Source organism: Dermacentor albipictus, chromosome 9 (assembly GCF_038994185.2).
Source record: "Dermacentor albipictus isolate Rhodes 1998 colony chromosome 9, USDA_Dalb.pri_finalv2, whole genome shotgun sequence".
Taxonomy (NCBI): domain Eukaryota; kingdom Metazoa; phylum Arthropoda; class Arachnida; order Ixodida; family Ixodidae; genus Dermacentor; species Dermacentor albipictus.
Window position 1 is genome coordinate 59,491,533 of NC_091829.1, and position 12,584 is coordinate 59,504,116.

A 12,584-nucleotide genomic window follows, 5' to 3' on the forward strand; every position below is an offset into this window, starting at 1 on the left:
TCGCCCCCATCGAAATGCGGCCACCGTGGCCGGGATTCGATCCCGCGACCTCGTGCTCAGCAGCCTAACACCATAGCCACTGAGCAACCACGGCGGGTAAAAGCTGAAATGAAGGCAATACAATTTCTACGACGGCATCACATCACGACGAGGTGCGACAACGAATGCATATTACGGCTGTACGACGACAATGGCAAGAGTAGGATGACGAAGCTGTAATTACGACAATGCAATATGACCACGATGGCATCACAACCACGAGTACATATCCAGAGGCTGGAGCTGTAGTAGACAATCTGGGTCACTGGGTCAGCTTAGGAGGATAAACAGATAGAGTCAGGCAGACAGACAGACAGACAAGAAACTTTAATTGGTCCGAAGGGACTACGTTGTCATATAGTCAGGCAAAAAAAATTCTAATCTCATTAAATCATGTTTGTGACGGCCTCCGCGCCGCTTTCGGTCTAAAATTGCATTCACGTGAAACATGTTTTATGCAAGGAAGTTGACAGTTGTCCAAGAACGTGTTCGTTGTTGAAGAGGAGCCGTCAGGCATTGCAGCGTACAGTATGGAGCCCAGAGTGAGAGAACAATAATCCAGAAACGTACCGATTCGTCGGTGACGCCGAAAGGGTGAAATAGTTCGCCTGGTTCTAGATTGAATGCCAGCAGTTGCCGCCCCCAATTTCTATTCCTTCCACCGTCCGCTTCTCGCCCGGTAGAACCACTGCAGTGGGTGTGGGCCAATGCTTGACGTCATCATCAGTAGCAGCGAACACGAGCGCACGCAGCACGAATACCCACGATAGCGGGGAGATCCTGCCGCCCAGCCCCTGCTTGCTTCCCACCTCTACTCTCGAAACGACCGACTGAAGAAATGGCCGGTATGCGTACTATATCCTTGAAAACTATAAGATTTGAGTTCGCAGTCGAAAGACTATGCCGTCCCGCTGTTAAGCACGAGGTAGCGGGCTCGACTCCCGGTCGCATTCCGGCGAGCTAGACCTGCAATGGAGTGCGGAAAACGCTCGTATCGTTGTCAGTGCACGTTACGTGGGCCCCCACTTACGAGAAACAATAAATTAGTTTAGACTAGTAAAGTACTCGTTGAAAACTGTTAGATTTTCGGTAATTGCACGGTAAGAGGTCCAACTTCGCGCCAGAACCCCGTCGCCGGTACGAAGGTGCGAAAAAAAAAAGCATGTGAAAGTGGCTTTGGTAGATCTGACGTGTTTGAGTTCACACACACACGCGCACGCACCACCAATCGGCAACGTCATTCGTACGTCAGAGAACACTTTCCATCGGTTCAGCTCAAGGTCTACAAAAAAGTGTCTTGCGCAAAAAAAAAAACGAAAAAAACGCATGCCTCAAGCCATCTCACCCAGAAGGAGCCGGTCGGGCTCCAAAAGCTTTTCTTTAAATAAATTTTTGTTGGAGTTGTCCCTCTATAATTAAACATTGGATATATACGCGTACTACAATTGGCGGAATATAGGGCACATAGGTGCATGGCAGCAACTCTGGTGCTTTGATTGCTATTTTTTTCCAGTTGTTAGAGGTCCCTGACCTTCATTTAACGGGGAAAAAAAGCAGTCGAAAACATCATGTCTGTACTCCCTTATCTGTTGGTGTAAACCATATATGTGCATAGGGCATTTTTATTGCGTCTACGTCTGTTTACAAATACCAGTGTGACCAAAATCGACTGCCCATAAAAACAAACGCATAAGGTACCAAGATAAAAAAAAGTTTCAAGGTATAGCGTGCCATTCGTTTATCTAGCCGGCGTCTTCCCAATTCTCGCGCTCTCCTGCCATCGCTCGTGCGTGATTGGCTCATAGCGCGGTCACATGACATTTCGACTGGATAGCGTTTTTTTTCTTGCTTTTTGCTTTGTTTTTTAACTGGCTCCAAAGCATGGTTTACGCCAACATACGTATGAACGAGGATTGACTGTACGCAATACAGTTTGAAGACGAGTATTGGTAATAAATGTAGTATGACGCAAATTATAGAACGAGAAGAACGGGGATTAACCGGGGCGCCCGATATTTATTAATCATACCATAAGAAGCCAACAAAAAAAAACATTAAGGACTACACGAGAAATTACTTGTACTTAGACAAGTAATTTCCCCTGTTGTCCTTGGTGTCTTTCTTTGTTGGCAAATTGTAAATGTTATTTGTTTTTGCACGTGTGCTGAGAGGTCTGGAATGTTTTAGGGAGAGTGGTTTAGCGGCGTACGTTCTATGTGTAGAAGGAGGATTATAAGAGGGGAGCGGGAAAGGGAGAATGGCGATTTCTCGAAACATCTATGGACACCAACGTGTGGGGGCGCCTCTTTTTCTCTAGTGCTCCGCTTTTCTTTTTCTTTTCTTTCTTTTTTCTCTTGCGCTATAGTTCAAAACGGTCATCTTATACCACATCGCCAATTTTTTTTTTTTAATTTTGCTCTCTCTAATGACCTCGCACCCCAATCTCCACTTATTTCCCATGCAGCAGTAAACCGACGTTGGCAGGGTACCTGTCTGTCCTCTCCGCCCTCTTCGTCGGGCGAGAGCTCGACGGCTTCCCAGGAGGGCAGCCCCGTTGACTCGAGGCCCGCTTCACCGCGAGGCTCCCACTCTTACGACAGTGAGTCGGCGAAACTGCTCAACGCAGCCGCGAGGGACGTTCGGATGACAACCTTAGTAAAGGACAACTGCAACGACATTTCACTTTGGCCAGAGAGAGAGAAAGAAGTTTAATGACACGAAATGCCGAGAGGTCGGCCTGAGGTATATTCCTCTAGCCAGCTACTCGGCATTGGGGGAAGGGGAAGAGGGAAAGAAAGAGGGAAGGAAGAGGTGCATGATGGGTGACGATGACGATAGAAGGAAGATGTAGAACATATGGCAAGCAATTTGGCGTGCTCAAAGTCTGCAATCCAGGCCCGTAATTTTTAAAAAGTTCAGTAATGCCTTGATGGCCTTGAAACTCGACTGAGCGTCTGGCCAAGGGCCTAAAATAAATGAGCACGTGTGCACCACTGAAGCGTTCCTGGCGAAGCCGAGGAGCTGGTAATAGCGTAATATTCGTGTCAGCAGCCTTTGAAAAAGAAAAGCATTGAGCAGATGACGCGTGCATCTAATAGCTGGCGACTATGACGCAAGTCCCAGCACGTCGCCTCCGAGATCTTCGTTAACGGGCGCACGCCAATCTCCGAGCCCATGTGGAGGAGCCGCGCGTTCTAGGTCATGTGTCACTTCCGGCGTGCGTTATAAAGGCCGGCGGTCTTTCTTTTCTCTTGCTTTTCAGTTTCGGTGTAGAAAACGGCTATTTGCGGGCTTCCACTCGTACTTCAAACGCACATTTTGCGCAGAGGCCCATCTACCTAAAGTTTCTTAAACTACATAGGCTTCCTACACTGTTTGAAATTTCGTTGCATTTATTTGGCCTAAAAGGAACATTAAAGAAAAAAAATAATTTGAGCCGCGATACCGAGTGTTGTATCAATAGGGACGGCAGGTTTACTCGCCAGAGCAATTGCATTCGGACCAGGAGTTCCTGCGATTGCGTAGATATTATTATCCGCCTATTGTTGGCGGAACTGGTATAATGTAATGCCCGAAAATGTGGTGCACATGTATTAAACTATACTTCGAGCAAAATGGTACGCCTGCACGATATTCTACCTTCGATATATGCGAGTTGTTTAGTATTATTACTCAACTCTTTCTTTATTCTTTTGTGAGGACGAAGATGTGTTCTCGGTTAATGAACGTTTGCTGCTTAGAGTACGCTATACTATAGCGCATACGCTATTGTTGCGTACGCTAAACTAAAATTAGAGACGTTTAGCGTGTTCGGTATTCGGGCAAGCGCGGGCGGTTTTCCGGTTTAGCGGGGGCGTCAAGGTGAGCAGCCAGATCGGTGGCGCCAGCTGGTGGCGCAAAGCTCAACCACACAAACACAGAGCTAATTACTATGTTCTGCTTAGCTGCTGGCGTAAATTTTCGACAGTGGCGTAATCGTGTTCACAATTACGCCGCTGCCAAAAATTTGCACGAGTGGCGAAGCAGGATATGGTGAGTTACTGCAGTTTTAGCTCTGCGTTTGTCTGGTTGAGCTTTACAACACCAGGCGGCTTCACCGCTCACGTTTACGCCCCGACCATCCGGTAATCCGCCCAAACTGCTCCCGTTTACCGGAATAGCGTACGAGCTAAAAGTCTCTATTGTCTAATAACTTCCCGTTCCGCCCGCCATCTCAGCGCTGAACACGAGCCCGGCACGACACCCGAGCCCTCCGCCGGGATGGTGCCGCAGCCCCGGAGTCGTGTCTCCCACCCACAGTGTCCCCGAGTTCCTCTGCGCCGGAGGCACCGGTAGGTGACCGCGGTAACCTGCCTGAGGTGGTGCTTGGAAAAAATAGAATACATTAGGAAGCAGCAGCATTACGTCTCGCACACATAGCCTTCACAAACCGACTCTCCGTGATCCCACCCTCCCCGCCTTCTCTCTCTCCATCTCTCTAAAAAAAAAAGTCGGCCCAACACGCTCGGATGCCCTGGATTGAAGATACGTTTCTCGAGACAATTCCTCCTCGTAGTGGAACCACCAAGAGACGATACCGAAGCGCTTTGGAGAGGAAACTATGATTAAGAACCAACTCCTCTCTTCCTATTTAAATGCACGTATAACGCAGCAATTATCTCCAATCGCTGTATCCAATAGCTGTAACGATTTCAGTGACTTTTTTTTATTTGCATAAGAAAAGTCAATTCTAGTAACTGTACGAAGCAGAATTTCGATTTAGGACCACATACTTTTTACGAAAATTGCCGGAATCTCAGTAAGGTTCTAAAAAAAACATAGAAGCGTAAAGTTTACAAATATGGGAATCTGCCCTAAAAAACACACGTTGCAGTTCTGTCAACTGCATCTATTAGAGTATCTCGAGTGGACAAGTGTTGATATGTGAACTTACAGCTTAAATGACATTCTTACAATGTTTACGGGGATTTTGCATGAAGCGTTAGTCATATATATTAAGTGGTACGTGCCTGAACGATGTACAATACAGCAGTTTCGCCCGCCTTCGATTTATGGTTAGGTACAATTTACGAAATTGTGTTATCGTTTTTTACTGCTGAGTTAGCGTTGTAAACATTTGACATTCTGGAAGTATTTCTAAAGAAAACTCATGGTGCACGTTGAAAATCTTCTGCTGACTGTTACAAAATTTTGTCTTCGTATTTTAAATGCATCAATCCCCTAAATCGTTGTAGTGGTTGAGGATAACGAATTTCAGAAACAATTTAGAACGAATAAACATTTTCAGAATTAATAAAAAGAAACAATTTATCCGTCGGCGTCCCCGCGTACTTACGTATCGTATTAAACAGCGCGAAACCAGACCAAAGACGCAAAAAAGGGGGGACGTAGACAAGTACTTCTAAGTCACCCTCCCCCCCCCCTTTATTTTATTCCTTTGTCAGGTTTCTCTCTGGATTACCAAGATGGAACACCCACTAACCCAGTCTCGATCGTACCTTATTCTTGGGCATTCAGAGATGGCGAGAAGGATGTTTATTGTTACTCTCAAAGGTCCGGGTCCTGGGGCGTTACTCTTATTCTTCGTTAAGAATTTCCAAGATGAACTCCACCAAGGGTTTCCAGAGCTGTGGCTCAGAACCACGTCGGGGAGCGATACACTTTTTCTCTGGAATTTAGTTGGAGGGATATGAGTAGCTCGTTTAAATATTTTCTATTTATTGCTTGCGTGGCTGGGCATTCCCAAAGAAAGCGTTTGCTATTGGGATATGCTGCAATTGTGAGCACTTGCGTATACCTTGTATTGTATGAAAATGTTGTTTGTAGCTTTCTGTTAGGCGTGTGCCTGCTTGTGGTTTCCTCGTAATTACTACTTGACGTCTAATCGGTATTCTGAACAAACTTGGGAGGGTGACGCGATTGTCTCGCAGTTCCCGGAGAAGCGCCCTTTTTTTCGAGGTGCAATTCTTATCCGTCTAAGTACGGGTCGTAAGTGGTTGGCCAGGAGATCAAAGGGACCCGGGTAAGTGTATTCACGGGACATAGCGCGTTTGCTTGGGCATCTCACTGTTTATATATAGCATGCTCTCGAGCGGAAGCTTCCTCTTAACAGGCAGCTCTGTGTCCTCTTTCGTGAGGCCAATGTGTTTGATGCATCAGCGAGTACTCGGCAAAGGCTATATACGAATGCCGCTGCGGTCGCAGGTGGCGGGGCTTCGCCGGTGTCCCGCTGGGCGCTCGCGTCGGCCGCCATGCCGGCCACAGGACCTGCGCGGGCCAAGAGCCCGTTCTGGGTGACGTCGGTCGACAGTGCGTGCGGGCAGCAGCAGTCCAAGCAGCACATCCAGCTGGCCGCCGCAGGAGCCGGCGAGGCGCAGCAGATGGAGCGTGAGTCACTGCACGTATGCAAACTAGATTTGGATGCGCGTCGTCATCGTTGTGGTCGTCGTCGGTAGAAGGTGTCGCTAGTCTGTGCGCGGGGCCCATGGTGGCATTGCACTAAAGCAGAACCTGATTATAGTACGCTTCTTAAGTATAGAAAGGCAATATACGCCATAGTCAGCAAGTAAGTAGCCAGCCAGCCATAGCCATAGCCATAATCATCCAGTAAGTAGAAACATCTCTACGAGGTGGGATAATTCTCGCAAGTACCGGCACGCAATCGGGACACGTAATTTAACCGGTTTCTGTTTTCTGGGCGATACGTATTTGGGCGTTACTTCTGAAAGATGTGCATCTTGTCTCTAACACAGGTGACCGGGATAGCGTCACCACAGATGATCACGACGTCACAGGTGAGTGTTGATCCGGCATTTTATAATTTAAAGATGATCAAATAGATATTGAAGCCAGCCTACACTGGTTTATAGAGCTTTCAGTGACGTCAACATTTTCTCGGCCGAAAAGATCGCTTACTGCTCGAGAAACTGAAAAGAAACTTCTATCCGCTTTCGCGCCAAAAGTTCGTCGTCCGTGACGTCAACATGAGGTCCGGGATCCCGAAATTTGAGCTGCTTTTGGTACTTCGCTATGCAAGAAATACACGCCAAAATCTCCAGGCTGAGTTTTTGTTTCCTCTAGGCAGCAATGTAATCTTCATCGTTAGTGAATTAATCATTGCACGCGGCATACGCTCCCAAATTCTATGACGTCACTAGGAGGCGGCCCGTCAATTTCAGGGTTGACAACCCACCAACTTATGCCAACTTATTCTTTTAACTACATTTAACTACATTTATTTTAACTACATTTTTACTACATTACCGGTATGCCGAACTCCGCTCACCCGCTTAGCCATTCAATTATCGTAATCTACATAACTAACGTTAGTTGCTTTCATTATACTGTTAACGTTGCAGTTTCTTTGAACTCTCTTGTACCCGCCGTGGTTGCTCACTGGCTATGGTGTTAGGCTGCTGAGCACGAGGTCGCGGGATCGAATCCCGGCCGCGGCGGCCGCATTTCGATGGGGGCGAAATGCGAAAACACCCGTGTACTTAGATTTAGGTGCACGTTAAAGATCCCCAGGTGGTAGAAATTTCCGGAGTCCCCCACTACGGCGTGCTTCATAATCAGAAAGTGGTTTTGGCACGTAAAACCCCATAATTTAATTTTTTTTAACTCTCTTGAGTCATTTTAATATGTCCCTCCTCGCTATTTGCTGTTACTTGCCTTACGTGCCAATAAACTTGCTCTAACGCTACTCTCGGCTCAGAGAATTCAAGGCAATTGAGTGATATTTCGACTAAGAATATTCTCTACTTTTACGCTGTGTCAAGAAGTCCTTAGCCGGACCACTGCAAGCTTTGGTAATACGCAATTTGCGCGCATCTAGAATCCTTCTTCAATTGTCAAATGTCAGGAGTTCGCGCAGATGTCACGATGTCTGTGATTTGTTCCCATCTCATGGTATTAACAAAAGCCACTTGAAGGAATTACTAAACAAAACTCCTTGTTCGAGTGTGCTGGCTTCTTTGCACAACGAGAAACGCTAACAGAAAAGCACGCTTTACAGGAGCACATTGAAAACGTTTTGTTATGTTACATCTGCATGGCTTTTTCGCAAGACAAGTTGTCATAACAGACAGAACACGCTTTACAGGAGCACGGTAAACTTTTTTTATTGTATTGTTAGGCCCCGCCGAATTTTCTAAGTTACGAAAACTGGCATATAGTTTTGTCTAGTATGCCGACTACACTAAACTTTGTTTTTCTTTTTGCGTTTGGTGGCGGCACTTTGTGGCTTCATTGAAGCAGATAAAATACTCCAGTAATCTCGTAAACTAATATGGCAACGTGAAACATCCTTTTATCCACGTAGCGGCTCCGTACTGAGAAGTCGTGACTGCGCTAAACAAGGTGGGAAAAAACGAGAAAGGGACGAGGCCAAGCGCTTCTCGCCATATCGTCCTGCTTCGCGCTGCACCAGTTATCTGTATGAAAAACCAGCTAGCCCAATCCACCAGCCGTCTGAGTTGTTCGTTCTCCTCGGAACGATTTGCCCCTCATCCGAAATGCTATCGCCGCTGCGCCCTACACGCCAGAATGGACGATATGCGGAATTATGCTAGGCTTTTTGATACGTCTGGCGTTTAAAGAGACACTAAAGACACCCCTCTTGCAATACCAAAGTAAGTGAATATTACTATTAGACGAGACTTGGTAAGCGAGAAAAGATGCAAGAAACGAAAGCCACATGGCGACACCACCTCAAAGTTCCTGCACCAGGTAGCCATGACGTCATGGACTTAGTCAATTGCTTATCGGTAGAAATGAACTACATTGTGCTCCTAACGAGCGAAAGATACATTATGCCCAAGTGTTGGGAACGTTTACCGAGTTGATGTGGACCACACGCACACACGCACGCACGCACGCACACACACACGCACACGCACACGCACACACACACACACGCATGCACGCACGCACGCACGCACGCACACACACACACACAGACACACACACACACACGCACGCACGCACGCACACGCACACACACACACACACACACGCACGCACGCGCACGCGCACGCACACAAATACGAAGCGATTGACATTCTCATTTAATTGATGATTCGCCGCAGTTTGTTTCGAAGTGTACGGCTCTCCCTTTGTGGTTTATTTCAGTTCCTAGAAAACTGCGCAGTGTAAAAAAATGTTTTTGAGGTGACGCCGTACACTTGCTTTACGAAATCACAGGAGATAATGCGTTAGTTTTATCGTCAAACTCTAGTCAATGTCGAAATTTTTCTTTTGGTCAGTTTCAAACGCGAGGGCCTTGTCCTGGTAGTCGCTTGTCCTCAGATTTAGCGACACTCCAATTGTTTGCACTTCAACCGCTTTTCTCTCTCTCTCTTTTCTTTTCAGATTCCAGGTATGTATCTTGTTATCACTAGGAGTAAACTTCTCTTAAATTTATAGGCCCGTTGCTCCATTCTGTCGCTAGACTGGTATGCGCTGAAATGCTGGTATGCACATTACGCTGAAATCGACATAAAGATTAAGGTTAATATTTAGTCAACTATTATTATATAATGTATCAAACTAATATCCTCCCAAAGAAATGAAAATTTAATATTAGGAAGACGCTCTATTGCCCAGTCCAGCGGTGCAAACTGCACGGCACAATACAAATTATTTGGTGAGCCAACGAGAAACGTTTGTTGTTGTTTTTTTTTGTCTACACACCGGGGGTATCAGCTACAACTGTCTGCGATAGTTAGAAATAAGGGATTCGAGACAAGACGGTAATTTTTGCCGGTAAGTATTCGTAGGAGAACATCGGAAAAGTGGGCGGTAACCGCCAATAAACACGTCAGCTAAATTTCACTTAGATTTTAAATTGTCAGCTGCAGCACGCATGTCGCAAATGACGGATTGAAGCCAGTCGCTGCCCAAAGTGCGTGTATGCGTTGTGTGAATCCTGAAACTAGCTCCAGCTTCAATACTGTAAGGATGATGATCATCGTCAGTGTCGTCATCATTAGCCTAATTATCGCCCTATTTTATGCCCACTGATGAGCGAATAATTATCCCGTCAATCTCCAATTACGCACGTCTCGCTGCTTTAGGCGTGTGTATTAACAAACTTGCGGTGCAATGCGTTAAAGTACGGCTTAATCCATTGCTAATGGGAAAAAAATTAATTGTGCGGGACATCACAGTATTCGTTGGTCGATTTGGGGGATGGATTTTTTTGTTTTTTTGAATTGGTGTCAGCCTAGAAAGTTATATTAAGGGAACATGCCTTCGTCCCTGACCACTCAATTTCTGAATTCCATTGCACATGCAAAAAAATATCAATAAAAACTAATTATTAAATTTGTTCACTAATGTGCTCATTGGCGATCATCGCTTGCTGTTGTACCGTGGTAATCTTAAATAAATGTTCTGTCTCAGAAAACCTGCTTTCAGTAATTACATAGGGTCGTTGCTGTAACGCCCCCCAAAACAAGTACGCTGTCAACATTGCTTCCTACGACGTCATTACAGAACGTTCACGGGTTGAATCTTTCTGCAAACGTTAGCTCACAGCAAACGTGGTCGTGAGCGTAGGAGCATTCCGTGTACGGTGGTACGCGAACAAAACTACACTAAATTGTGGTGTTTTATGCGCCAAAACCACGATTTGGTGCAAAAGCACTACAACGTACGACAGCGTCAGAAGGGTGGTGAGGCGTCAGAACTTGAGCTTTGGTTCGTTTCGATTCAGACGTAACAAGCTGAAGTAGCCCTGCGACAGCTCGGGTGGCAACGGGCCGTGTAACATCAGATGGTATTGGGGGTTCGAATCCCTCCAGCGACTAAGTGTTTCCGACTCCCAAGTCTCGTTATCTTCTCTTTATTTTGGAGGTGTTCGACAAGCGAAATTGCCGAATCGAATCGAATACGAATATTGGAGGCAAACGGTCTTCGAACGTCGAATCGAATACTGAACATTCGTGTCACTTCCAAAAGAAGCAAAACTTAATAGTTGCGTGTAGTCTGCTTGGTAAAAAAACACGAAACAATTTACGTTATTTTATACATGTTATGTCATTCAAATGAGGAGCCTGTATATGACGAACAGCAAAAAACTGATGATATCTGGCGAACCGTTAAAGTGAGAGTAATAAAACACAATGACGTTGCACAAATAATAAATTGTCTTGCTTAAAGCGAAAAAAAAACAAATTTGTTTTCCTACCTAAAGGTGATCGAGTCATCATGACTGAACGATTGCAAATTATTGAACAGAAGTTTCGAGTCGTTCTCTTTTAAACTGGTGCACTCCCAGCAACAACTGCCGCTTCCTTGCATCAGGATCATTCGGAAAAGTAAACACTTGCGCCTGGCTTTATCCCTCTATCCTTGTGCTGGCGATGGCGAGGTAACTCGTCATCACAACGAGCGTCCTATGGGGTGAACTTTCTTCAATTCTTGCACATGCGCATATGTTGACTTTCTCGTAATTTTGACAAATAAATAACATACCATTTATTTTGCTATATTTTTTAACAATATGCAGGTCTAAAATAATGCCGCACTTGCATTTTTTTTTCAAAATCTGTCAACAAGGGCTACCCCTTAACTGGCAGTGGCGACTTAACTTGTCCTGAGCACTTCGTACAGTTTGCATATGTGTATATGTGCTGTTTCTTGGTAATTTGGACTAATAACTAATACACAATGACTTTTGCTGTTTTTTTTTTCAACAGGATTACTAAAAATACAACAAACGTTGCTGCTATTACATATTCTAGAAAAGATTGGCATAAAATATGTAGGTCTAAAACAAATTCCGCATTTTGAAATTTTCATTCAAAATTTGTCATGGCAGTTAAAGGGCTAGAGTCCAATAAGTTTTGTTAACTCTTGTATTCGGAGAGAAACAAATATTCGACAACTTCGAACAATGAACTACTGCATCGAATACGAAGCCAATCGCAAAGCCTATTCAAATCGTGTTCAAAATTTCGTTTTTTCGCACACCGCTGCTTTATTTCATTTGTAATGAAGTAATAAAAAACTATGGCAGAAACCATCCGACGCTGACTGTCGACGTTAGTGCGATTAGCATTAAGGCAGTTTATAGGGATAAACATCATATTGCTGGCGACACTTTTACTTACAATCTGTAGTGGAATGTATTTGGCTGAGGATGCTAATCGAATCGAAGAAACCTTCTTCACCTCCTCACGCCACAAAGAAAGCTTCACTAAACGCGAGATATATCAATCATTTCGCCAGCGCTATAAAAATGAGGCACAAAGAGGTGACCTGGACAAACACTGATTTGTGGTGTGCGAATTCTCACTTTTCCCAGCCTCGTCATGTGACTTACGTCGCGTCATGCATCTATCAGCGCCAGAGAACGAGATTAGACAGATAAACGGCAAAGCGAAAAGTGCTTCAAGTACCCAAAGAATGCTAATCCCATTAAAACAGCAGCGGACCAGGCCTTACCGTTGCGACAGAACACACTCGTTCTCCTCCATTTGTCTTTGGCGCGTGACGTAGTTGTGGAGAATTTCACCACCTTTAGTATGTTGCATAAGAGAGTA

General features: G+C 45.3%; 1 protein-coding gene across 1 annotated transcript; it reads left to right on the forward strand.

Annotated features, from left to right (window-relative positions):
• Positions 1-675: 675 nt before the first annotated feature.
• LOC135921386 (uncharacterized) lies at positions 676-12,359 on the forward strand. Its single transcript, XM_065455737.2, has 7 exons — positions 676-884; positions 2,504-2,638; positions 4,257-4,370; positions 6,244-6,426; positions 6,792-6,833; positions 9,409-9,415; positions 12,347-12,359. The coding sequence occupies exons 1-7, from the start codon at positions 878-880 to the stop codon at positions 12,357-12,359; spliced, it is 501 nt and encodes a 166-aa protein (XP_065311809.2). The 5' UTR covers positions 676-877.
• The last annotated feature ends 225 nt before the right edge of the window (positions 12,360-12,584 follow it).

Bases quoted from the DNA above. Each gene is read 5' to 3' on its own strand.
- LOC135921386 (XM_065455737.2), top strand. The intron at 2,639-4,256 runs GTGAGTCGGCGA...CCGCCATCTCAG, and splicing joins AGGCTCCCACTCTTACGACA to CGCTGAACACGAGCCCGGCA. The intron at 6,427-6,791 runs GTGAGTCACTGC...TCTCTAACACAG, and splicing joins CGAGGCGCAGCAGATGGAGC to GTGACCGGGATAGCGTCACC.